Source organism: Cynocephalus volans, chromosome Y (genome assembly GCF_027409185.1).
Source record: "Cynocephalus volans isolate mCynVol1 chromosome Y, mCynVol1.pri, whole genome shotgun sequence".
Taxonomy (NCBI): Eukaryota; Metazoa; Chordata; class Mammalia; order Dermoptera; family Cynocephalidae; genus Cynocephalus; species Cynocephalus volans.
The window spans coordinates 5037933-5065412 of record NC_084479.1 but is presented as its reverse complement, the minus strand read 5'-3'; the positions used below and the strand labels follow the sequence as shown (position 1 = coordinate 5065412).

General features: G+C 39.9%; 1 protein-coding gene across 1 annotated transcript; it reads right to left on the bottom strand.

Moving 5' to 3' along the window:
• Positions 1–20872: 20872 nt before the first annotated feature.
• LOC134368942 (amelogenin, X isoform-like) lies at positions 20873–26607 on the bottom strand. Its single transcript, XM_063085179.1, has 6 exons — positions 26554–26607; positions 24618–24665; positions 23273–23314; positions 23137–23181; positions 22443–22868; positions 20873–20898 (listed from the first exon to the last, which is right to left on the bottom strand). Exons 1-6 carry the CDS (start codon positions 26605–26607, stop codon positions 20893–20895), a joined length of 621 nt encoding a protein of 206 aa, XP_062941249.1. The 3' UTR covers positions 20873–20892.
• Positions 26608–27480: the final 873 nt, after the last annotated feature.

The window sequence follows — 27480 nt, the reverse complement described above, 5'->3', positions numbered from 1 at the left end:
GGTCTGATCAGTAGGTCTGGGGTGGGTTCAAGCAGTTGCATTTCTAACAGATTTCCAGCTGAGACTGACACTTCTGCCTGGGGACCACACTTTGAGAACCACTGATGTAAAGAATGTTTCTATATTGGCTTTTCAAGTGAACATTAACCCTCGGGCCATCTGTAAAGCTACCAGGTAATATTCCTAAAAATGCAAAAATCAGTTCATCATAGTATCCTATTAACTTAAAATATATTTCATTACGAAAAAGTACAAAAGCCCTTCTAGTTATACATTTACAATCAGGACAGTCTTATGGAATCAAACCTTTTGCTGTCGTTTCTAAGAGCCACAGGAGCTACCTACAGTGAGCTTTCATAAGAACAAGTCTTTACTGTTAATAAAGCACAGTTCTCCACCTGATCAGAAATGAAAGGATGCCAGTTCATTGAGATATTTAAATGTATCTGGTCAATGAAAAAGTTGATATTTTCTAAGGTATCTGATATGCATCCTTCAAATTATTAGTAGATACTTAAGTGAAAAATAGCTTGAACAAAAACCCCCTACCTTTGAATGCATTAACTTATGATTGTGGAAGGGTGGATAGAACATCAAAAATTTCAGTGAAATGTACTGGTTCTCTGTAAAATAACAAATAATAATTCCTTAACTAATTGGAATATTGGCAAAGGTGGCTAAAATAACCTGAGAGTTAAGTATGGACTCTGAAACCCTTTTCAGGTATTTCAAGAACAATTTAATTATTCATCCACTCTATCAGCTGAAGACACATGACAGGCAGAAGTGACTGAGATGGTATTTTGTAAAAGGCCTGTTCTTAGTGCCTTGCTATCAATTTTTGTCATTCAGTAGAAAGAGCATGCATTTGTGGAAAAACTGCACAAGGATAATAAAAATGTTAAGTATCAACATTTTCTCAGTTTAGATTAACTTTTCCTAAAGTAGCCTAAAGTTAGATTGTACAGCCTATTTTGTAAGTAAAAAACCCAAGGTGGCAGAGTTCAAGAGTATCTGTCTCTTGTTTTCTACATCAAGAGCTCTTCAACCTCTTAGATGATTTCTGAGTCCCTTGATAGTAAAGATTTTGTTATTTCTTTCTAGAGTCTGACACAGTTTTTAGTACATACCAAGTAATAATTATTCTTTCACTGAATTTACTTAAATTAGTTATATGAAAAGTCCATGCATTTCTATAGTTCATGAATTTCAAATCACATATTTTAGTCATTTTTAAAGTTAGGATCCTTGTAAAGAAAATTCTCAAGAGGATCCAGACTATACTTTTCAACATGCAAACTTTTAATTGTGACGTAGAGATTGAAAAGAATGAATGGAAACTGTTGGAAAATTTTCCAGAACTAAGCTTTTCTGTTGTTAAGTTGGTGTTAATATGTTTGGTAGGCACCAATGAACCTCTTAAAGGAGAACTAAAATGCCCTTTACTATAAAATACAGTATATAATGTGAACTGCTAAGAGAATGTAGGGAGCAATGGAAAAATTTCCATTTTTGTACAATAAGGTTTACTGAAAAATCTGTCAATTCAATTAATATAAAAAAATTTTATTAGTTTAACATGCTGTTAAGGGAAACCTCAGGTACTACTTGCTGACTCCGGGTTCTTGGTGTCATGAACAAGGAATTGGATGACACACACTAGTGGTGAAAAGCAAGGAGCAGTTTTATTGAGCAAAGGCAGAGAACACTTCAAAGGGAATGGAGCAGGCTTGAGAACAAGAGGGGCTCAAGAGCCCAAATGGTTACATCCCTAGGGGGTTAAGTCCTCTTTGCTGGATTTGTGCCATCTGTTCATTGGCTGAGCCTCAAGTGTAATCTTTGTCATATTGGTTAAAGAGATTGGTGCCCTAGCTGGTGGGAACTCATTGGTCTAACTGAATGACATCCAAGGTGGGGGCTCCCTGTCTGGAATTGTCTTTGTCTCCTGTGGTTGCTTCTGTGCATGTGCATGCTAATGTCCTCAGGGAGCCAGTTTTCCTACCTGCAAATAACCAGATTTCCTCCTCCCAGTCTTGTTTCTACCTGGCTTCCTGCCTCAATGATGAGGAGAAGCAATACATAGGGATACTGCAAAAGAGTGATTTTTCAATCACCCAGAGGGGTACAGAAGCTTTTATACCAGTATTCATCAGGAGAGGGGAGGTAGGGAGGTATAGGACCAAGAAAAATGGCCTAAGACCAAGTTTCTCAGAGCTCTGGAGGAGGTGGTGTCAGAGATGAAAGAAGGTAGGCAAAAGTTAAGCAGGAGCAGAGATTGTCTTGTATGCACAATATCTCAGGTAAACCAGCAGCCACCCTCAGAAAAAAAAAGTAGAAGCCAAAGGAGAGACCTCACGGGAGGCCTGGCATTTTGCATATTTTTTTCCCTATACATGTAAATTTCTTCTTGATAGATCTTGAACATAACCAGCACCATTTTAGGCAAGGCCAAGCACAAAATGGCCCTAACCACAACCCCCTTCCCTTTACAAGAAACCTCATGATTTATGAGAAACAGAAACCGTTTTGCTTCCTCAAGGGCGCAGTTCTCTACCCTAGTTGCACAGCTTCCACATTAGCGTAAAGGCCCTCCTTGATTGTATCAGCCATCCCTTGGCACCCTGTATAACCTCTACCACCTCCACACCTGGAGCTGCCCTCCACTTTGAGTGCAGCAAGGTAGATTCTTTTCCTTTAAGCTTAATCAGTACTGGGCATTTCAGCTCACTTTCTTTCACTTTTCACAAAAAACAACTTTTTCTAATCCTATTTTTTTTAGTCTCCCCAAATTAGCTGTCTGAATATATGCCAGAAAAGTATATTTTGGGCTGAAATATTTTGCTTTCCTACAGTATAATTCTACTTCCTTGGCCCAATTCTACCCACTCTGTTCCCCATCTTTATACTGTGTCCAGACAACCTCTATGTCTATGCACAAATACACACACATACCAAACTTTTTTCTTTCTTTTCTTAGCATCAATGGAATCACTCTAGGAAAACTTACTTTTTTTATTCAGTGGACATTATATAATGGACATTTGTCTTTTTTCATACATATAAATCTATTTCACTTTTGTGTAATTTTGTAGTATTTCAGAATATCTACATGACAAATCTAATCGTTAACATAGATTGTCTGAGTAAGAAATAACCATTTTTCAATATTGTCTTCTCTTCTAGGAATATGATTAGTCTCTCTTTAATTACTATTATAAAATTTGCTTTAATAATATCTTGCAATTTTATTCACTTGTCTTCCACATTTTTTGTTAAGTTTATTCCTAGGAGTTTACTACTTTTTTTTTTCTTCATGTGGGTAGGCAGGTGTATAGATGGATGTGTATAGCAGAGGTTGGTTGTGCTACTGTGAAAAAGCTCTACCTTTTTTTCTAATGATACATATAATTTTTGTTCTTGTTTGTTTTGTTTTGTTTTAGACTAACCAATATGAGCTCTGAACCCTTGACCTTGGTGTTATCAGCACCATGATCTCCCAAGCAATCTAACCAGCCAGGCCTTCATAATGGTAGCTTTTATTTGGTTATTGGTGGTGTATAGGAAAACTTTGGTTTTATGAGATTTTTCTGTTTCACATGTTACTGATTTTTGTTGTCAGTTTTAATATTTTCTATATACTTATATAAACATTTTATATTGATCTGTTTGAAAAAGCAAAATATTTCAGGCCAAAATATACTTATTTGGTATATTTCAAGATGGATAATTTAGGGAAAATGGAAAAACTGAAATGCCTAGAAGGCTATAATTTGTGGGGGAAAAAATAACATCTGCAGAGAAAAAAATTCGCATACAGCCAGGCTTTGTCTAAGACCTCTCCTTTGTCTACCATGTATTCTTTATGAGGGTTGCTGCTGAGTTTCCTGCAAGCTCAAGAATATCTATTGTTAGCTAAGGTTAAATATTCACATACAGAAGAATAACAGGTTCACCGCATTCTGTTCAGCATTAGATGATCAAATTCAAACTTGTTCCAAAACGGAGATACTGTTCTACCCTTTCATGTTGTGTGCTATCTGCTTTCAGAGGTTGGTCTAGTGGAAGGGAAAAAGACATGTTCATCTTTGTCTCTATTCTGAACTATTTTATGTAATATAAATACTTGATCTTTGTATATTTGTTAGAAGTTTTCTATGAAACCATCTATGCCTCTGTGTGGTCGGTTTTGACAATGTTTTAAAGTTCCTGTGTAGTTTCTGGGATATTCATCTTATCTGTTTCTCCTTGACTGTATTTTGAAAATCTTTGTTTTTATAGAAAAGTATTCAGGTCAAATTGATTTGCTTTCATTTTAGTAAAGATATCTGAATTTCACCCAGATTATTAGCCATGGTGGCATTGATGTTGATTGAATAGAAAAACTCTGGCCTGAGCACAAAATAAGACACACCAGGAGACAGGGACTCAACCAAAGGGTATTAGGCAGGCAAAATGAACAAGTGGGCTGCCCTGTCAGAAGTGTGAGCAGCAGCGGGGGGAGTCGGGCTGGGCCTTTTATATCCAGTTAGGCTGAGCTGGACCGTTCCTATTGGCTAAGAAGGCAGGGGAGGGATGCGAGTGGGGTTTCAACTGAGCTGGGACTTTCTCGTGGCGGGAGCAAAATTGCCTGGTGTGGGAAGGTGACATGGCAGCTAGGGGATTTTTGTGGGTGGGAGGTTTCTGAGAAACTTTCTCAGGCATCATTTAGTGTATCTCAGTCTTTTTTGTTGTTGTTTTTGTTTTTGTGACCAGTAAGTGGATCGCAACCCTTGGCTTGGTGTCGCCCGCACCGCGCGCAGCCAGTGAGCTCACCGGCCATCCCTATATAGGATCCGAATCTGCAGCGGGAGCGCAGCTGTACTTCCAGCGCCGCACTCCCCCGAGTGAGCCATGGGGTTGGCCCAAATCTCTGTCTTTAATGCCGTTTTACTTTTCTGGCAGAGGGTATATTAGCCAACATTCCTCCTCTTTCGTCTTAGATTGGGAGAAGGGCATTGAGATCATCTCTGGCTACTTCCTGCTGAGAAGGGGCAAAGAAAGGGGAGGGGGGACTTGGGAGGCAAGGGAGGAAGGTTTGCTTAATCTAATATGAGAGACCTAAACCCAGACGCTGAAGATGGTAATTTCTTCTGTTGAGAAGGTGAGGCATGTCCCTTGGAGCCAAAGGTCACTGAGGCCCTCAAATACGTCTTCCACTTTTTGGATGTTAGGGAATAAGCAACTGTCCTCCTGGAGGGTGTGAAGGAAAAATAGGAGACACGTCCTCACCATCTGATGGGGGCAGGTGCTCTTGGAGGCTGCAGTGAGGAGAGCTGCCTGGGCTATCGAGGTGATTTGGCATTGCAGGGAGGTCAGGGCCTCTGCTGAAGCCTCGACAGCCACCTGGAGTTTTGGGGATAGATCTCTAGTGGTGTCTACAGAATGGATAAGATCCCCTGTGCCTAGTCCTATGGCCTCTAGGGAGGAGGCTAGGGAGACCCCGATGACTAAAGGGAGAAAGAATAAGTTGAGGGACCAGTGAAACAGGTAGGCAGAGAATGGAACCAGAGGTGTTAAAAGTTTTGGAGAGGGTGCCATTGCATGAAAAGAAACCTCCAACATGGGCATGGGTTGTATGACTGGTTGTCCAGGTCTGTGTCAAATAAAATCTCCACCTGAACCCTGAGTCAGGTGTGACAGGGCTAAGGAGAAGCAAAATCAGGAAGGGGATGAAGATGTATGGATGTTGTTCGCACATCCTGCATGGGGGTTACTCCCAATCAACCTCAATCTCACAAATGGGTGCGGCTATGGGCCAGGGCCAAGTAACCTTGAGTTCAAGCAGTTGCCACAGAAAAAGAAGAGAAAATGGGCCACACTCAAAAATCCAAATTTCCATGCAGTATGAGCAAGGAAGGGAAGAGTAGTAGTTACTCTGGAATTGGGGAGAGTGTGGGTACACGGGATAGATGAAGCTTTAAAGGATTGGTGGGAGAAATGGAACAGGTGACCTTGTGAGAATGACCTGAATGGTGAGGCTCTGTTCCACAGTCGGGCAACCTGGCCACCTTTATACTGGAGATGTGAATCCATGAGGTTAATTTTCCCAGGGCTTCTTCTAGCCCAGCAGTTGTAACTGTACACAGAACAACTTTAAGAGGTTCCTCCCATTTTGGGGTTAAAAGGCCCTTATCTGGTAGAAGAGAAAAACACACCCAATCGCCAGAGTACAAGGGAAATGAGGTGTGAGCCCTAGACAGACTAGGTAAAAGAGTTTCTTGATGCTTCCACAGCTCTGAGCAGATAAAAGAAAGAAGGGGGTAAGAGAGATGTCCTGGCAGAGGACCAGTGGAAGGAATTAAACTGGTGGGTGTGGCTGGTTGGCCATACATGACCTCAAATGTAGATAGGGAAGAGGGCCAGTTTGGGAGAACTTGGAGATGGAACAAGGCTAAAGGGAGTAATGTTACCCAATTAGTTTGCAGTTCAAGAGATAATTTAGTGAGGATATCTTTGAGGGTTCCGTTAGTGCGTTCAACCTTTCCTGATGATTGGGGGGTGATAAGGGATATGAAAATGCCATGAGATCACTTGCAATCCTTCACATAACCTGGGAAATGAATTCAGGACCATTGTCCAACTGGAAGGATGTGGGGACCCCGAATGGTGGGATGATATGTGAAAGGAGGAGGGAAGCCACCATGGATGCTCTCTTATTAGATGTTGGGTATGCTTCTGCCCATCCAGAAAATGTATCCATAAAAACAAGGAGATAAGAATGTTCATGTACTCTTGGCATGTGGGTGAAACCAACCTGCCAATCCGTTCCTGGGGTGTGCCCTCTAACCTGGTGGGTTGAAAAAGAAGTGGGCCATAATGGGGTATTGGGATTAGTTTTTTGGCAAATTTGGCATTTTTTTGTTAAATCTTGGAGAAAAATCTTTTCTTCTGGGGTTAGAGAGAAGAAAGAAGCTAAGAATAATTTAAGGTTAGGTACACTAGGGTGGAACAAAAAGTGTGAGTAAGATAAAAGTTGTCTTCACGGATCCTTTGAGGGATTTTTTGAAGGGGATGGGAGGGCTGTGACCGTAACCAGTGGTGGATCAGAAAACGTGGCTGCTTGCTTGGCAGCCTGATCTGCCCTAGAATTACCTATGGTGATGGGAGAGGAGTCAGATTGATGTGACCGGCAATGGACTATGCCTATTTTGGAAGGCAAAAGTGATGCTTGTAAAAGTGAGAAGCTTTGAATTGGTAATTGTGACTCCTTTCATGTTTAGAAGGCCCCCTCTCCTTGCATATTGCCACATATGACAAAAGTATGTTGAACACATATTTAGAATTGGTGTACAATGTAAGGGATTGATCCGTGGATAGCTCACAAGCCCAGGAAATCACCACAAGTTCTGCCTGTTGGTTGGTGTTGGGTGGTAAAGGTCTGGCCTCAATGATACTAGTGGAGGATACGATGTCATATCCCGCCCTCCATACTCCATTTATTAAGGAAGAGCTACCATCTGTAGACCAGATGTTTGTGGGGTTGTCTAGTGGCCCTTCTGAGATGTGAGACAGGCAAGGGAGGAGGATTTCTAAAGCCTTGATACATTGATGGAAGGGAGTTTCTTCAGAAATGGGCAGCAGGGTTTAAAGGGGCACAAGTCTAGAAAGTTATAGAAGGATCGTGGATGAAGGAAATGAGGAGAGATAGGCTCCAGCAGGGTGGGAGGGTTTGTAATCCCTTATAAGTCAAAAGATCCTTTAATTGATGAGGTGAGAATACACTGGTGGGGCTGCCAACAGTGAGTTTCTTTGCTTCTTGAAGAAGCACATGAGTGGCCGCCAATGCCCCGAGGTAGGAAAAAAATGTTCCTGACTAACACAGTTCAGTTATTGCCACTTATGAATTGTTCAGTCACACAGTTTTCCTCTAGGGAGTGGTTCTCAGCCAGAGACAATTGTGCCTCCTGGGGACATTTGCAATGTTTGGACCCTAGGATGTTTTTTGCTGACCCCAGGACAATGATATTTCATAAAGGGGCTTTATTGATTTGGATTTTTTTTGACAGAGGAATGAGGCATGATTTATTGTAAATGTTTTAAGACTCCTTACTTCTCTCGGCTTCTTTCCACCTCAAAACCATCACCCAGTTTTACTCCTTAATTAGTTTTTATCTTCTAGAAGAACGAGATGTTTTGCATGAGGCCAGATGGATTCTTCCCAGCAGGGAAACATTTGTTTGGTTTTTTTCTTTGACAGTTTTTTTATTGAAATATAATTGATTATATATATATATATATATTTGTGGGGATATATATTTGAATATCAATACATGTCTACAATATGTGGTGATCAAATCAGGATATTTAGTACACTCACTTCATGAAACATAGCCATTCTTTGTGACCCTTAACTAGTTTCTTACTAACCCTTCTCCCCCCTTTCCACCTCTAATAACCACAGTTCTGGTTTGTTTGTTTTTTGAAAATTCAGTGTATTATTGTGATTCTTCCTTCCTTTCTTTCTTTCTTTTATTGCTTTGTTATAGCTATCACTTACAAGTGACAGAATAGCCAACAGACACATAAAAAAAAATGCTCAACACCACTCAGCGTCAGGGAAATGCAAGTCAAAAACCACATTGAGGTATCATCTCACCCCAGTTACACTGGCTATTATCAAAAAGAGAACAACAAATGCTGGTGAAGATGTAGAGAAAAGGGAAACTCTTCTACACCATTAATGGGAATGTAAATTGGCACAGCCACTATAGAAAACAGTATGGAGTTTTCTCAAACAACTACAAATAGATCTGCCATATGACCCAGCAATCCCATTGCTGGGTATATACCCAAAGGAATGGAAATCATCATGTTGATGGGATACCTGCATGCCCATGTATACTGAAGCTCTATTTACAGTAGCCAAGAGTTGTAACCAACCTAAATGTCCAACAACAGCTGACTGGATAAGGAAAATGTGCTATATATAGACAATGGAATACTACTTAGGCATAAAAAATAATGAAATTCTGCCATTTGCAGCAACATGGATGAGCTTGGACAAAATTATGTTAAGTGAAATAAGTGAAATAAGCCAGGCACAGGGGGGAAAATACTGCATGTCCTCACTCATAAGAGGGAAGTATTTCTGAATAACTAAATGTCAGCCAATAATCCTTACTGGTATACCTCCCAATCAAATAAGGACAAGTGGAATTAGAAGCGAAATTACACATACACACAAAAAGTAAAAACTCCACCTAACAAGGATTCATTCACAACAAGCATAGGCTGATGACTATTTTATTAAAGTAATATGTAACAGGACTAGATGCCACTATGTTCTGGAAATATAGGAAATTGGTTGAAACCATTTTTTTCTTGTGATTCCATGTTAAGCTGTTCACAGTAGGACGTCTTAGGTTTGGGGTTTTTTGTTTTTTGTTTTAACTAATATAGTTTCCTGTTATTTTATATTCTTTACATCTTGGTCTTAAACTCAGTCTTGGCATTTTCAGCTATTGTTTACTAACAAGGGAAAAACTTCAGATTTAAAAGAAAATCTGTATCTTCATTTTGTGTGGGGTTGTGGAAGCAGTCACTGACTTGACATTGCTTTCGAATAAAATGAGTGACTTAACCTTTTTTTCTTGATAGAATTTTTTATTGGATGGAAGAAGTATAATGCCAGTTGATGATAATAACTAACCTATAGACATATATTTTCCAAATGACTGGAATGGAGAGAATTTTTATTTAAAATTTGAAGTCACTCAAATGGTACTTGTCTCCACATGTGTCCTTTTACTACAGGGGAAACCAGTCAGCATGTGTGTGTGCAAGTTTCTGTGTGTGTTTGTGCAAGTGTGTGCATCCATCTTTCGTATGTCATGCTGTTGGTCTGAAGCAAAGAATGTAAATTTTTTTTAAATTTTACTTCTCAAAATACAGTGTAGTTGATTTTTATGCCCCTTTACCCATTCTTCTCCACCCCTCCTGTCCCCCCGCATCATATCTGTTCACTTGACTTAAACAGTTCAAGGAATTTTTGTGGTTATTCTGTCTTCAAGAATGTAAATAATTTCTGATCTTTGTAGGCAGTGAGTCATTCTGAGGGACGGAAAATTTTTTTTCTTACTTTTATCTTTTAATCAACTTAAAATGTGACCCTTCCCCAGTGAATCCTAGGTCAAGGGCAGAACTCGCCTGCTCCCTTCAGTATAGATGTGGTTGGTGAATGTCTGAAAACAAATGGCTATTTCTTTGGTGCTAAAATAGTTTCTCATAAAAGTAGAAAAATTCATTTATTTGAACTCTGGGTTCAGCTGTTCCGGAAGAAAACTAGAGAGGAAGACATTTCTGTGTGTGCAGTTTGGGGAAGAGATCGGCACTTTTACAGTTCTTTGAAAATTCTCAGTAAAATCATGAGAACTGGCATGCTTGGGAAATAATGTGCTGTTAGTAGTTGAGATTTTCACTTTCAACCAGCAAATCTGTTCTGTTTCATCTTTTTTAAAAAATCTTTGAATTGATAGGAACTATTCTTACATCTAAGGAAGTACTGAATAGAGCACCACTGTTTACTAAAACTCTCAGTGATGATGGAAATATTCTGTATCTGTGTGGTCCATTACATCCACTTGGTTATATAGAACTTAAAATGTGCCAGCTGAGGAACTAAATTAATTTTATTAATTTTATTTCACTTAAATTTAAATAGCTTCATAGGACTACCATTATTGGACAATGCAGATAAACAGTATAATTACCAGTTACAATATATGTCTGGTTTGAAATATGTCATTGCATTATCACCTTGCATATCTGAATTTTGATTTGGAAAATGTGGTAATTAATATTGTCTTTGATAAGTGAAGATTACTTCCAGGTAATTCTCTGAAACTTCATTCTCAAAACATTCAATCATGTAGGTGGTTATGGAATATGGCCTGGAAATTAATTTGTTAGTTCATTTTTTCCTTTGATGTTTCTAATAAGTGAATTGTGAGCATTCTCTGGTTAATTGGAATTGTTATTTATTGAGGTTGACCTCAATATGATTCAGACCTAGTGTCATTAAACATAGGACAGAAAAAAGTACATTATATCCAGTTGAAAACCAAAATGTGAAATTAGATAATTCATGAGTTTTACGTCAGCAATAATTCAGACATTTACTTAAATCAAAAGAGAACTCATTTAATATGAAAAGTCACTGCAATCACCCAAGTATTGAAGGTTTTGAGCAGCCTAGACATTGTGTTCTGCCTGTGACCTGACTGCCCTTTGAATCCAGTCACCCTCCAACAGAATTTCAGCAGGAACAGCCTTAACTATCATTTCCGTATTTTGATTTATTTGTGTTATTTCTAATCGTTCTTCCTTCACTTTGTGATGCTTATCTCTTCTTTGTTGTTTGGATTATACTGTCCACTTTTGTTTCTGCTAAAGCCTGTTCTTTTTTCCCTTCACCGTTCTTGGGTCAAACTGCTTCTATAACAAATCGAGTACACATAAACTGATCTCTATTTAGTATTTACCTGGAGGGGACATATCAAAATCCAAAGTTTCCATCAAAAGGATCTATAAGCAGAAGTTGTGTCTGGACTGAAGCAGGAAAAGAGGAGAACAAAACTTTTTCAAAATTAGTTTGTTTTTGATTACAGAAGTAATTCATTTTTACTGTAGAAAAATTGGATCTTCGTACAAATGGCTACCTCTCCATCCTAGTTTGTTTCTGTGTATGTTTTTTTGTGTGTGTTTAAATTATTTACTTGTTCCAGTTATTGGTGCTCAGAGGCTGTTACTCCAATATATGGTGCTTTGACATGCTGGAATACAGAAACAGCTTCAAGGTCTCTCTGACCTCTCTCCCCCACTCACAATGTTCACCTCCTTCCGCCACCTCCATGACCATCTCTCAATCCTGTCATTCTCTAAAGCTCAGGATGAAGCTGTTCCCTCATCTGCCTGAAGTCCAGGCCCACCATAGAAGATAATTACTTCAGATCCTTTCCCTAAGTCTTCATTAATTAACCCATATTCCAGGAAGAAAGACTTGGGTTCACCAACACACCCGTTTCTGTATTAACTTTTGTTGCAGTCTATTGTCTTCTGCTTTGGTCCCATTCAGTATTTTAAAGAGAGTCATACCAGTCATTGTCTGCTCTGTGGTCAAATATACTTTGTCATGGGCCATTGTGTATTCTCCAGGTCCATTGCGCCCACCTAAGAATAATTTACTCTGATACCCTCACTGGTTTATTGGGCGATCATTCTATGCTTTCTTCCTGCTATTCATGTTAAACTAAAATTTGTTATGCCTTTTCTTCACATGAATCTGAGTTTGTCAGGGATTTTTAGTGAACTTTCAGGTACTTAGAGAAAGCTTTCCCTTAGCCCCTATACAGACATTTATAATATTCACATGTGTTACAGTATTGTTCTTGTTTTATTTTATCAAACTTCCCCCACTAATAAATTTTCTTCTAAAACACAGAAGATTTAACTTTGTTTTAAATCACAGTATTCCTTCAGAAGGATATGAAAAACTCAAGTGAGGTCCAATTTTTTCTTGGTATAAGCAATGCTGTAATTAACATCTTTGCACATATTTTTCTGTGCATTTTCATGATGGTCTTAGGATAATTCATGGACATGTATTTGCACCCTGGAAAAAATTATACACATTATCCTCACCAACAAAGAGTGAAGAAGAACAGAGCAAATTTCACATTTATTAGTGACATGGGAGTGGTTATGGTGAGTTAAGAGTTTCTTTGAGGCAGTTTGCTCAACTCTGATTTTTAAGAGTTTATCTGTCTATTTAGTGTAATATCAAAGACATAGCATAATTTTGTAAATAACCTACTAATACTTTTTTACTGATTTAAGTATTGTATAGATGTGTTGAAATTTATTAGTATATTTATGATCAATGTTGCCATTTATTTCAGCCTGGATTTTTAGTTTTGGTCATTAGTATCTAGTGATTTCCTTCCATATTTAACTAAAATGTGCACAATGCTGGCCAGTTCACTAAGCCTGGGTTTTTATGAATTTATTCCAGAATAACAATCCCAAATCCAATGCACTTATTTGTTAGAGAGAATATGAATACAAAATAAACTGCTTTTTAGATGTAAATATATATTAATGAAAAGAAGTGGTAGCCAAGAACAAAAAGGAACAGTTAGAATGCCAGACAACTGCCAGACAATTTAAAACAGGCATAAGAAACTTTTTTACTCTGAAGTTCTGAGACAAAATGCCTTGATGATGGGGGTTCACAAGTCTAACTCTGGATCATCAGTAAGATGCTATAATGAGATTAATTCACATTGTTTAATGTGGTAGAACAATGTACATTACAGAAGACCACCATGAAAAAGATTATATGAGAAGCATGTTTAGGCATTTTAATAGACAAGTTTCAGTTTCTTATAAAATTAATGTATGAAGTACATATCAACCAATCCATAGTAAATAGATCTTCAGAGTTCAAAGCCTAACATTTTCCATGTCATTCAAAATGTGAATTTCATTATGTTTATATGTGTGTGTGGAGAGAATGAGAATTATTTTGTCAATGACTTTCCCAAGCAGAGAACCCTCTTAAATCAGAAAATTGAGAGCAGCCCCAGTCTGACGCTAAAAATTGTCTTATTTCCTATATCACAGCCTCCAAGAAATATCATGCCTGACACCCTTAAAATGTTTCTCAGTAAGAGTAAATGCAATGGTAGTATTTTCATGAGCTTTGGAAGGCAAAGGGTAGAGGCATATATTTTGGAGCATACACCATGATCTATGTATCTAAATCTATCATTTATCTTGATAGAGTTAGCCAAGGGGAATGTTACAAGTGACATGAGAAAACCCATCTTTGTCCCAGTTGCAAAAAACAGTTAAATATTTCAGTATTCTGTAGCTCTGTGGTCACAAGCTTGTGCTTGTGTTATCAAGAAAACCACAGGCTGTTTTAGGGGCTTGTCCGAGATCCTCTTTTTACCCCATTGAGACCGACCCTAAGGTTCATAGGACCACCTGAAGCTCTAGGGGGGAATTCCTGAGAAGACGTTCCTTAGCCCCAGAGGTAAAGAATTTTTAGCGGCGCCAATGGACTTGGGTGAGTTGACTCTTTAGGGGAGGGAGGCTAGCCTGGACGCAGTCGCAGACGCCTCCTCCCAGGGTCCAATGAGACATCGTTGCGATCCGTTGGGGGTCTATTAGGCCCATTTGGTTCAATAAATTTCGGTGTGTCTATTGTTTGTCTAGATTTTAGAAATTGGTTTGTTTTCAGTCACTGTTTTGTTGTATTTTGTTCAGTTGTCTGTCTTGTCCTGGCCAGTTGTCCTCCCTTTTTATGAAACCGACATCAACTAGAAGTAATTTCCCATTTCTGTTGACTGTATGATATCCTTTGTGCCTTAAGCTTCCCTATAACCTAATTCTTCAATTTTATTCCAGGTCTTTTTGTCCCCAGTTCCCCTCCTCTCTTCCTCTGCAGTTTCTTCCTCTTTCTCCTTTGTTTTCACTATAATAAGTATTTGCCATCCTGCATCTTTATGTTTTATTATATTGATTGTCCTACTATTAACTATAGGGTTGATTTCCAGTGCACCAAAGGATAGTAACAACACAGAAAAGTTCTGCCTGGCATTTTTAGACCTTTTGTCAATAACTTGTTTTCTAGAGACTTCACTGAGTCAGTGTGCCTTTTAGATTAACTTCCTGCCACAAGGGAAAATATTATTCGTTGACAGTGTTTTGGTTACACACTGTTGCCCTCTTCTGTTCATCCTTTAACTTCATTCTGACTATAGGAAAATCTTGCTCCAAGGTCTCCTTGGAGCCACCCCCCTAGCAGGCCATATTAACTCATTTTCACTATTTCCAGAAAAGGGCGACTGACTTTGGAGCTTCCGCTGACCCTCACGTCCTCAAAACCCTTTATGAATTAGAATGTCCACTCTTCCCCAATACCCACCTGATTGGGACCCTAACACGAACAGAGGTAAGGAGGCTCTCCGAGCGGTTCCACCAGACTTTGCTCCAATGAGGTCCTAGCGGCAGCCCAGAAGCCTGCATTTGTCTAAGGTTAATAAAATAGCTCAGCAACCTTCCGAGTGCCAAGCGCTTTCCTTGAGCGACTCCTAGAGGCCTACCAAATCTATACACCCATAGACCCAGAGGCACCTGAAAATAAAAGAGAAATTAATTTGGCATTTGTAACTCAGTCAGCACCCAATATAAAACATAAACTACAAAAGCTTGAGGGTTTTGTAGGCAAGGTCCTTTCAGAGTTGGTTGAAATAGCTCAAAAGGTTTTTAACAACCGAGATCCCCCCAGAAAAATAGCAATTAAAAAACTAACAAAAGTCTCCCTGGCCACCCCGGGTCAGCCTAAAAGGTTCCGGGCAGCCAAGAAAAACCCAGATAAAAATGAAGAAAAGCACCTGCCACGAGACAAGAACCAATGTATGTATTGTAAAAAAAAAAAAAAAAAAAAAAAAAAGGCTCAGCTTTGTTCCCATATAGTGACTTATCTGAAATATATTATAAATAGTGAGAACAGAAAATTATCACCAGAGCGCATAAAAACTATCTTAAACATACCCAAGCCAGAGACCAAAAGGCAGATCCAGGAATTTCTAGGGGCAGCTGGATATTGTCTATTACAGATCCTCAATTTTGCTGAAGTAGCACAACCCCTATATGAAGCCACAAAGGGACCAGGAGAACAGATAAATTAGTCAGAGGCACAGCAGCAGGCTTTTGATAACATAAAAACAGCCCTCACGCAGGATCCAGCTTTGGCACTGCCTAATCTCGAAAAGCCATTCACCTTGTTTATAGCCGAGAAAGGAGGAATAGCAAAGGGGATCCTAATGCAGGATTTGGGGCCCTGGTAGAGACCTGTGGCCTATTTGTCTCAAAAATTGGACCCAATGGTCACCAGATGGCCCAACAGCCTACGCGCTACTGCTGCTACAGCACTTCTAGTCAAGGAAGCCAATAAACTGACTCTGGGACAAACTTTAACCATTGTTTTCCCCCATGGGGTTAAGACCCTCCTAAAAACCCCAGCAGGCAGATGGATATCAGATGCCAGACTAACCCATTATCAAACTCTATTGCTTGATCCAGACCACATCAAATTCCACAGTCCGGTCGCTGTCAACCTGGCAACCTTACTGCCTGATAGCGACCCTGTTCAACCTGCCCCTGCGCACAGTTGCCTTGAGATTCTGGTCGCATTCCAAGGCACCCAGCCAGACCTAAAAGACACTCCCCTCCGGGAGAAAGAACTAACTCTTTTCACAGATAACAGTAGTTTCATGATTAATGGAATTCCTTAAGCAGGGGCTACTATGGTAACCACTGAAAACATGCAATGGGCAGAAGCATTAGGATCTCAAACTTTGGCGCAATGAGCTGAACTTATTGCCCGCACAAAAGCCCTCCAACTGAGCAAAGACAAGACGGTGAACATCTACACCAACAGCAGGTATGCTTTTGCCACTGTACATATACATGGGGCCTTGTATAAAAAAAGAGGCTTATTCACATCTGAGAGAAAGTCTATCAAAAATGTGCCTGAAATTCTAGCACTCCTAGAGGCCATTTGGCTTCCAGCCAAAGTTACAGTAATTCATTGCAAGGCCCATCAAAGAGAAACTTCCAATAAAACAAAAGGAAATAATTTTGCCTACAAAATTGCAAAGAAAGTGGCTTTGCAGTCTACTGGACAACAATAATGGCCCCAATATTGCCAATGCCACAATTACCAGAAAAGCCAACCTATTCCTCACTTAATAAGGAAAAGGTGCTTTCTCGAGGGTTCCAAGAGGATGGAAACACAGGATGGTTCAAATCAAAGGATAAGACTTTATGGTTGCCCGAACATCTGGGCCTACGGTTCGGCCATGAACTCCATCAAGCCACCCATTTGGGGAAAACAAAGCTTCTTGAACTAATGAAACAATCTTTTGACTTTAACAATGCCTCTAAAATCATAGAGTCATTAACTGAGCATTGCCTGCCATGTGCCCAAGTGAACACCAAACAAGTTCCATATCAATGGACTGGGACCCAACAAACTGGTAATTCTCTTGGAGAGCACTGGGAAATTGACTTCACTGAAGTTACATCTGGAAGATATGGCCACTAATATTTACTTGTTTTGGTAAACACATATATTGGGTGGATTGAAACATTCCCAACCAAGTCTGAAACAGCCACAATAACAGTTTAAAAAATTTTATTTAAAATTGTTCCCAAATTCGGGCTTCCTTCAACCATCGGGTCTGACAATGGTCCTGCCTTCAAGGCACAAATATCTCAAAAATTGGCTGATGCTCTGGGAATTGATTGGAAATTACATTGTACATATAGACCTAAAAGTTCGAGACAAGTAGAGCATATGAATAGAACCCTTAAGAAACCCTAACTAAGTTACACTTAGAAACTGTCGAGAACTCGGTAAATCTCCTTCCCTTTACATTATTAAGGGTCTGAAATTCCCCTTATAAACAGGGGAATTCTCCTTATAAAATCATTTTTGGCCGACCACCACCTTTGCTGCCTAAACTTCCCACCGAGACTTGTCCTTAAAAATTCCCTTCCCCCATCTCGGTGAAACTTCAAGCCCTTCAGCAAGTTGCTCAGAAATCAGAAATAAACTTAGTAGTAATCCTTCTTCCCCCAAGCAGGAACTACATCAAGCCAGCCCTCAACCTGGAGACCTTGTCCACATCAAAAATTAACTGCTAAATCTCTCCAGCCTCGGTGGACCAAACCCTACCAAGTGATCCTCAGCACACCAACAACAGTAAAAGTGACAAAAAAGATGCCTAGATCCACTGGACTCACACCAAACCGGCTACTGAACAAGAGACTCCAGAGGAACGCTGGACCATCCAACCTACCAACCGGCCAACTAAGATAAGACTCACAAAATGTTTTGGTTAATTGCCTTGCACATTGTAACTCAAATTTCTACTATGCTATTAAAAACCCGCTCACTGTTTATACTTTCACTTGGGAAGTATCCCCGAGGAAAGCAAGCTGCTGATTGATAACACCCCTTAACTGCTGCAGTCTTTCCTAATTCACTTGTTTTTAACAAATCTGATTTAATCACTCCCCCTGCCCCAGAGTGTACTCACAAACCCATAGCAAAGATTCGCTAGAGTCACTAGACAAGGGGGGAATGATAGAGTTAGCCAAGGCGAATGTTACAAGTAACATGAGAAAACCCATCTTTGTCCCAGTTGCAAAAAACAGCTGAATATTTCTGTACTCTATAGCTCTGTGGTCACAAGCTTGTGCTTGTGTTAGCAAGAAAACCACAGGCTGTCAGCTCTCAGCTCCTTCCTGTGTAGATGAGAAATAGGCTAGCTTTCCAAGACCCCTCCTCAAGTAAACACACTTCCTGCCCTTATACCCAGGTGTGATAAAGACCCGTATGCCAAAGCTTCTTCAATACATGTGTTTATGGAAAGTTTTATGCTCTGTGGAAACTTGCATATTTCAGCCTCTATAAGCCAGCTATGCTAACTTTTGCAGAACATCCTGTATGCCTAACAGGATGTCACTAGCTGCCAGTTAAAGTTAACACAAGTAACACCATATTGTATAAAAAAACATCCATTTTGTTTTTATTCAAGGAAGTAATAATGAGGGGGAGGGACAGGTGAAAAGCCCCTGCTAAAGGCTAACCGCAAAATTAGCTTATGTACTCAAGACTTGCTTGCATTGGCTAAACTGTATCTGGTGCTTAAAGTTTGCCCACGCATGTTAAGATAAAAACCTTGAAGGAAAACGGCTCAGGGCTGCGCTGATCAAATTGGCTAGCATGGTCCCAGCTGCCTGCGATAAACTTTTTTCCAATTTTCCTAAGTCAGTCTCCGAGGGCATTTATTCTTCCAGACGGCTATAACAATCTGTATATCTATTATCTGTCTATTCTCTAGAGGATTGTGTTCAGGAAAATCTTGGCAAAATAATTCTCTTTAGCCCTATCCAGATAAGCTATACATCACTGAGAGACAGTTTGCTGGCATGGCATAAGTGGTGCGGGTTCTGGAGTTGATGTCACAACTGAAAATCACAAGCATCGAAGAGGAGTGTGTCATACATCTGGGCAGATGGTCCCAGAATTGGATAACTCAGGGGCACGATGATGCCATCCAGAACCTAGGGACTTTCCGTCTTTCCACTTGCTCCTTCTGGTCACAAGACAGCAGACACAGCTCCAGGAGTGGCATACTCAAACAAATAGACCCAAAGATGAAACGGCACTTTTTTTTTTTTTTTTTTTTTTAGCATGTATTTATAAATGTTTTAACTAGAGAGGAATCTTTTTTCCAGAAGCTCCTCCTCTCCTAGGAGACTTTCCCTGCACCTCCTTAGTGTTCAGGTTCCTCCAGAACCCACCCCTAAACCAGTCACTGGTGAGGGAACTAGAGCTCTGGTAATTGATGCTGTGGTGCATGGAGGCAGGAACGGGCACTCTCTGGGGAGGGGAGATGGAAGGCTGGGTGCTGAGACTAATTCCAGCTCTGCCAGCGAGGACCGGGACGATGTGGTGACGTAAGCCGTTGAGCAGCCTGCCAGTGACGTTCGCTATGTGTGCCAGAGCATGGCGAACTGTCATATGCTCCTGTCATAGCATTGATACCATTCGGCCTTCTCATATCATTGTTTGTGAGCTATTTTATCCCTTTGGTAGATTTTAGGTTCCTTGAGGATGGGGACTTACTGTTTTCAGCAGCGTATGGCATAGTCCTTTGCCCGAGAGGGTGCTTAATAAATATTTACTCAATTGATTAGAATTGGCCCATGCCAATTTATTAAAAGCTTTCTTATCTTTTTTTTGTATTGAATCTAAATGCCTTCAGATTAAGTTATTTCTTTGAATATTGACACCCTCCCAGTAAAGTTATGTTTATTCATTCCAGAAAATGATTAAGGGTCCTTAATCATAAAGGTACCAGAATAAAGTTCCTGTGGGTGCTGTGTAATATAAACCCTGTGAGACTGTTTACAATTCTGTGTGGGTGTAGGAGGAAAAAAGAATTCAAATATAAATATGAGTGGGAAAGAAAGCTTGTTGTGAGTCCATCTTACGCATCTGTTAACATTTTGAGGATGGCACAATACAATGTATCATCCTAAATATTATGAAGTGAAAGAAATGACTGTGCATAAAATCACTGCAACTCTCCATGCCAAGCTCCATTAATAAAATGCTACTTAAGAAAATGTATTACTTCAATAATTTTAAATTCCATACATTGTCGAATGTATCACATAATTTAATTTTAAAAACTTTTCTTCCATAAAATGAGATCAAAAGACCAGATTTTGATTACTAGTGTGGTCTGAAGTATAAAGCCAGTGTTCCAAGTCCTAATTTGTTTTGTAATATAAACATTTTTCAGGAGTTCATCTTTTTCAACGTAAAGAATTTTTCTTCTGAACCTCCCATCACTTGGTTCAGGTTCAGTGATTTCACATCTCATAATTTTTCACTCTATCAGCTATAATAACTGGTATATAAGCTTGCACGTTTTAAAAAGATTTGAGATACTATAATTTACATTTTCCCTAAAAAATAAATATAGTCCTTATTTACCTGCCAAATAGTCAGTTTGTAGGTGTCAAAGTGCAGTTCTTACCTTACTCAGAAATACACATTTATATGTTCTCTCAAGTGATGTAAAAATTTAGGTTTAATTCAACACAGAAACATAAATGATTTTTAAAACATTTTATTGTCTGCTAGAGGAACTCATTTTTAGTTACAGGATTTGCTAAGTGATTGTAAGCAAAACCCATCATTTGCTTATGACATTCCTGAAAGCAACTGAAAAGTCTACTTCAGTTCTCCTGTCATGGTCTGATCTTTTAATCCTGGAAAAAAAAAAAAAAAAAAAGCAAATGGAGCAATTAAGATCATGTACAAACATTCGTAGTGATTTTTAGTGATTTCCAAACATTCACAATAACATACACAGCTGCAGTTTCATCAGACAATTTACAATCATAAAGTTGAACCCTATAATTTCCAAAGTTATTTGTCATCTCATTGTCATTAGATACTAGGCCCTACCTTCATGACACTTAAAGCCTATTATTTGATAATGAAATAACAATTGCTAGCTTTTATTGAATAGTTCCTGTATACCAGGCTTCGAACTCATCATGTTATCTTACTATCTGCAAAACAACTCTGAGAAACTATCAATATTTGTACCCTAATTTTTACACAGGAGCAAACTGAGTTTTAAAGAGTTCAAACTACCTGTCCAAATCATGTTTGCTTAAATACCTCTGGCAAAGTGTGAGCACATTATAAAGTTAATGGTGTTAATTATTAACATAAAAGTGATAAATTATTTTCCATGCAAAGAGAGAACATGTACCTTAGAGTAGGGAATCAAACAATTTTCAAAAATTCTGTCTCATATAGTCTCCATAAATATGCTCATAATTGTGAAGCAATATATGACATATACCGATTTTTTTTATTGATAAACTGTGGTATTTACAGTTGGACAGAGGCTTGAAAATTGTCTGATTTAGTCAATTTTCCCTACATTAAAAAAAAGAAAACACCCATAAATGTGAAGTAACTCAAGTAATACCGCCTCCTCTTTGGGAGGAAATTCAGAACTGAAACCCTGGTGTCCTGGTTCCTCATCCAGGTAATTTCCATCTCACCCCTCTCTGCTTCTCAGTAGCAGATCATCAATAGCATTTACAAGTGGGAATTACATTTGGATACATATACACAGTAGAATTACATAATGTCATCTACACAGAAGTGAGGATTTATTGATGTGGATAAGGGTCATCTTGACTATTCCTCTTCATTATAAGAGCTTCCTGTAACAGAAGAATGTTCTGCGCTAAACTGTAGCAACATTTTGTTAAAAGCTTAATCCTAGCCCTGCAATGTGATCTAAAAGTCTGTCTACTTTAACCTCATCCAAGTTACATTGAAAACCACTGTAGACAGGTAATCTTCCTTTAGTTCTTTAAAGAGGTTTTTCACCTATCTTTTTTGTAGTGTGTTCAAATATTTGCACCCCGTCACTCTATAAAATTACCTCCCTCTTTTTTTAATCTTCACTGCAATTCTAGCCTATTTTTGCTAGTCAAACCTTTGAAATGTAAAGAGAACTGATATACCCTTATAATATTGCTCTAAAAATTAATGGGTTTCAGTAATATATACTCTGGTAGGAATTCAGGAATTGTAGAATTTAAACTCACTCATAAAAACTTTTGTCTGTATATAAAGTTAAAACACATGCTCAGACTAATAGGATCATATTACACTGTAGTTACTGCAACACTGATCCCTGGGTGGTTTGAGAACTTAGAACTCTGGGGTCATTTTGCTGTCCCGCATTCAGTGGATTTGTACCGTAGTTGCTTCAAGGCATACTCACCACTTCCTCCCGCTTGGTCTTGTCTGTTGCTGGCCACGCTTCCAGAGGCAGATCAGGAAGCATGGGGGGCAGGGGCTGCATGGGGAACAGTGGAGGCAGAGGTGGCTGTGGCGGCAGGGGATGCATGGGGTGCACAGGAGGCTGGGGCTGCATGGGCTGGTGTGGCTGCGGCTGAACGGGCTGGGGCTGGTAGGGTTGCTGGGCGGGCATTGGGAGGTTTGGCTGGTGGTGTTGGGTTGGAGTCATGGAGTGCTGGCCAGGAATTGGCATCATTGGTTGCTGGGGGACCACGGGCTGCTGAGCTGGCACCACTGGGATGTGGTGATGAGGCTGCAGGGTGTGAGTCGGGGGGTGTTGTTGGGACAGCACGGGAATGACTTGGTGGTGCAGCCATCCACCCATGGGTTCGTAACCATAGTAAGGATACTGGTGAGAAACAGAGAATGAGGTTTACCATTGGCTCAGTCAACTTCCAACTGGAGAAGTATTCTTTTCTTTGCCATTATGACCACAAGAATATCTTATTCATTTTTTCCTTGCAAGAATTTCTAACTACATACACAGATATGACCTTTTACAAACTAAATTTCTCATTAGAGTCTGTATGTGGAGTAGACATGATACTTTACTTAATCAGAAAATTTAAATGCATGCCTAATGTTTTAAGGGAATAAAGAACAAAATATCTACATACCGGTGGCCTTATTATGTTCTGGTACCACTTCAAAGGGGTAAGAACCTTAAAGGAAAGAGACATTAGAATGCATGGGATTTATTTTAGTTTCATCCAATATAGAAACTCACTAATGCAGTATGAAATATAGACTCACTAATGTAGTCCTGCCAGTATGGATAGACTGAGCATGTGAGTTCTACAAAAGAAAGAAGAAAGTAAGCATTTGTGGGGTGCTTCCTGTGTGTCAGGCACCGTGTTACATCCATCACATATGCTTTCATGTTTTCTCACATGCTCTGAGGCAAGGTCTTCACCCTCCCTGCTATAGATAAGGTCATGGAGAAATAAGAAGGTGCATTATCTTGACTGAAGTTACAAAAGTAGTAATTCTGTTTAATTCCATAGCTCCTGCTCTTCGTTGCAAGAGCAAAACAAACAAAAAATGATGACATAATAATGTGACAACAGTAATTTCATCTTTTTTATTTCATGTCACAATAGGGAAAAAGGGAGGTGGAAGCACTGTCCCTCATCATAGAAACACAGATTTACTAGTTAAATAGGTCAGCCTTTTAAGGTTTAATAGGAAACCTTGCCTAAAATATTTACTAGTATTTTTCTTCAGCTTGTATATGTGAACAGACTCACAGATTGTTACCTGAACCTGCGAGAGAAGGAAGAGTTTCATTCCTTTTTGAACAGTATGTATGTGGTTCACCCAAGGTTTGGGGCTCCTTTAGTAGTACAGCATTTTATCAGCACAACAAAAAATTGTCAACCCTGCTCAAGGTGTGCTTGACAAAGCACTTTTCATATTCATTAACTATTCTACTCTGCAAACAGTATTTTGAAATGTGATTATTATAATTATTTCTCTTCTCCGGATGAGGAAACCAAAGCTCCAGAGAAAGAAAATGATTTGCCCAAGGGCTTGTAGTTAGTAGGGTTGAGGAAAACCTCAAACCCGATTTCTGGAACTCTTTTGCTTACCATTGTTCTGCAGAGTTTCTCATACCACTTAGTCACTAATCTTTCAGTAAAGCCAGTGAGAGACACACTAGAGTGTGAATGTCTTAGAATCTGGAGTTTTTGAGCTGGAATGTCTTAGAATCTGGACTTTGAGCTGGAATGTCTTAGAATCTGGAGTTTTTGAGCTGAAATATTACTTATCTTAAGTAATATTTCACCTAACCCCCACATTTTACAGGCTGGGATAGAACAAGGCTGTTCAGCCAGAGTTCACTTTCTGCCCTACCACGGAGCCTCCCTGAGTGGTAGTTCATGATGGATACATGTATAGCCATATTGGAGAGGAGAGACTGAGTCGGAGTGGCCAGGGAGGGGGGTGCTGGGCCAGGGCTGGGAAGCTGGTGCTGGGAACTGTGAAAGTCAGACCATCTGAGAAACACCTTGAATGAAGAATCAACACACTGTCCTTTACAGAGCCCAGGGCATTGTTAACTCAAACAATGGTCAAAATTAGTAAAGAGAAAAATTACCTCATAGCTGAAGTTGATATAACCAGGGTGCCCAGGATGAGGTGGTAGCTTTTATAGGAAGGTGGAGAGGAGGATGGAAAGAGAGAGGGAGTGAGGGAGAGGGGAAGAGAGAGGAAGAGATTAAGTCAATATGCAATTCTTCACAATAAGGAAGACTGAAGCTACTTTTAAAAAAATCTGTACAGTGCAGGATATACTTGAGGTCCACTTTTAGTCTGAGAATGTACGCTGTGTAGGAGAGGAGCCCGCTCATTGTAAAGAGGTCCAGAACAGCTAACTGACTTCCCTGGGGGCTGCAGTCTAAAGGTGGGAAACGTGGAAGCAGAAACCAGCGCACATCTTATTCTCCGGTGATCTTCAGACCACCCCCTGTATTGTTACTGAATCCTACACCATCTCACCCTCTAGTTTACTTGTTAGTGACACTCACTCCATGTTGGGGAGAGAGGTTTGTTTCTCTTACACAATGAAGAAATACCAATAAGAAGAGAATTGTCTCCCAAATGTTCCCTTGTAGGTCAGGAGGTGATACAGTGCTTAAGTATCAGTGGGATTCCTCATAATTGGTATGCAAAGTCGATAACACATCAGCAGCAATGAAAGGAACAACTAGATGCGAATTACTGATATACATGTGGGGCAGTCAAATGGAGACATGACAAATCCCCTGGAAAATGAAAGGGTTGATTTATGAAGTGTAGGCCAGTCTTTTGTATTATTCTGTCAATGTTTTATGGTAGAAACATTTAAAAGTTCCCAAATAATTATCTGAACAGGACTATGTCCTTCCAAAAGTGGGAGCCAAGTGACTGGGGCCTCCATCATGGAATTCCAGTTGGTCCTGGGGCCCAGGAGAGGCGAGAAAAGAGAAAGAGACTCTTCCTGCATCGAGCCACTTTAGGGCCAGCTCTAGTCTGTTCTTTTTAAATGCTCAAATTTCATACAAGGGTTTGCTCACGCTCATCTGAGTGTGAATTATTTTAGTCAGGTACGGCCTTTCCAGTGCTGTCTTGATATAAGCCCTCAGAGTAGGAGTGCTGAATTGAGGAAAGGAAAAAAGGGCTGAATTGGTAATGTGGGGGGCCCTCGGGGACTAGGAGCACCACACACGGTGAGGGGTTTCAGGAAGGCAGAGCACAGAGTCTTGGTCTTATGCAGGAGAGAGGAAGAGGGGAGGCGGGTATGAAAGTTTGATGGCTTCTGGTTGTATCAACTGCCCTTTATGCTACCAAACAGCAGCCAAACTTGCTTTGTCTGCATGGTGTCTAAGCTGTCTGCCCTCACATACATGCATCCAGAAGCAGTTGTCACACTCCCTGGTGTTTGGTACATTTGAATGTAAAACATCTCAGTATGTATTGGGTATAGGAAAGACTCTGGGCAGCCACAAGGGAACCACGTGCTTAGCAGACACACCAAAAGGAGTGGGACAACTGAGAACTGGGAGATGGTTCAAGAAGGGAATTCCTAACAGAGAAATTATACCCTGAAGTGTAACAACAGTGGTATTTGGAGGGAAAGAAGAGATCTGGAAACTTGTTAGAAATTCGGTTTTAGAGAAAACTGGTATTTTTGTAGTATTTGCCTAAGGCTGATTAAGCACTTTCTCTGGAAGTCTTTCAAGGGTTCCTTCTGGAAGCTTTCCATCCAGAGATGGGCGGTGATATTTACAAGCTGATTGCTTCAACCGAATCTCCAGGGCTGTTTGTTAAAAGGTGGAGTCCTGGGTCCCACCCCAGCAAGACTAAATCAAAATCTTTGGCCGAGGCATTCTAGAATCTATTTTTCTTAACCTCCATAAGTGTTTCTTCAACACAGAGATGTCTGAGGACATCTGAGCTTGTGCTGTTTTAAACCCTGAAGTTTGCCAACCGTGGGGCAGATTTTTATTCCCAAGCTTGTGAAATAAGACTTAGGCAAGGGGTGCTTTACTCACGGGCATAGTGAAAGCTGCTCCCAGAAGACAGGCAAGCAGAATCCAGGTCCCCATTTCTTGCTGGTTCTGAAAAGTAAGGTGACACCTGCTTTTCTTATCTCTTCTCAAACATGATCATAATTAATGCTCCATAAAATACACATCATCCAAATTAGTCTGTTGCTAGTAAAAAGGGTAGGACCATGCTTTGTGAGGTGATTTCACTCATATGTGATTTCCAGTTCTCAGCCTGTTTCACTGTTTGTGTAGTCACAACAGTGGTAAAGATGCTTTTAACTTAGGCTGAAAGCAGAACAGTTTAAAGGGACATGAATGACCTATCCTTACATGATTCCGCATGCCACTTCCCTATACCTACACAGCCTGTAGAATTAAGGAACCTAATGGTATTTATAATTAATGATTAAAATAATAGAGTTGGGGCCGGCCTGATGGCTCACTCGGGAGAGTGCGGCGCAGATAGCACTGAGGCCGTGGGTTCGGATCCTATATAGAGATGGCCGGTGCACTCACTGGCTGAGCGTGGTGTGGACCACACTGTGAGGAGGGTTGCGATCCCCTTACCGGTCAGAAAAAAAAAGAAAAAAAAAAGAATAGAGTTGGCTTTTAAATTGGGGGAGATCATCAAAGTGTACAGTATTTTATACTTTTAGAACCAGGAGGCACAGTAATGTCTTTTCTACATTGCTACTGTTAAAACCAAAAACTAATCATTTGAGAGAAGACATTAAGTAATTTGCCAAAATAGATTAAGGAGGGAGTGAAGTTTAGTTCCAGGCATACCAATCTGTAGAACTTCAGGCAAGACCCACTAGTAACATCTCTGAGCTCCAGATGTGGAGCAAAAGATGTGGCTGGACCAAAGGGACAGGAAGTGCTAACATTCTGTGATTCTTCAATGAATTTTGAATGATTTCAATCTAAAAG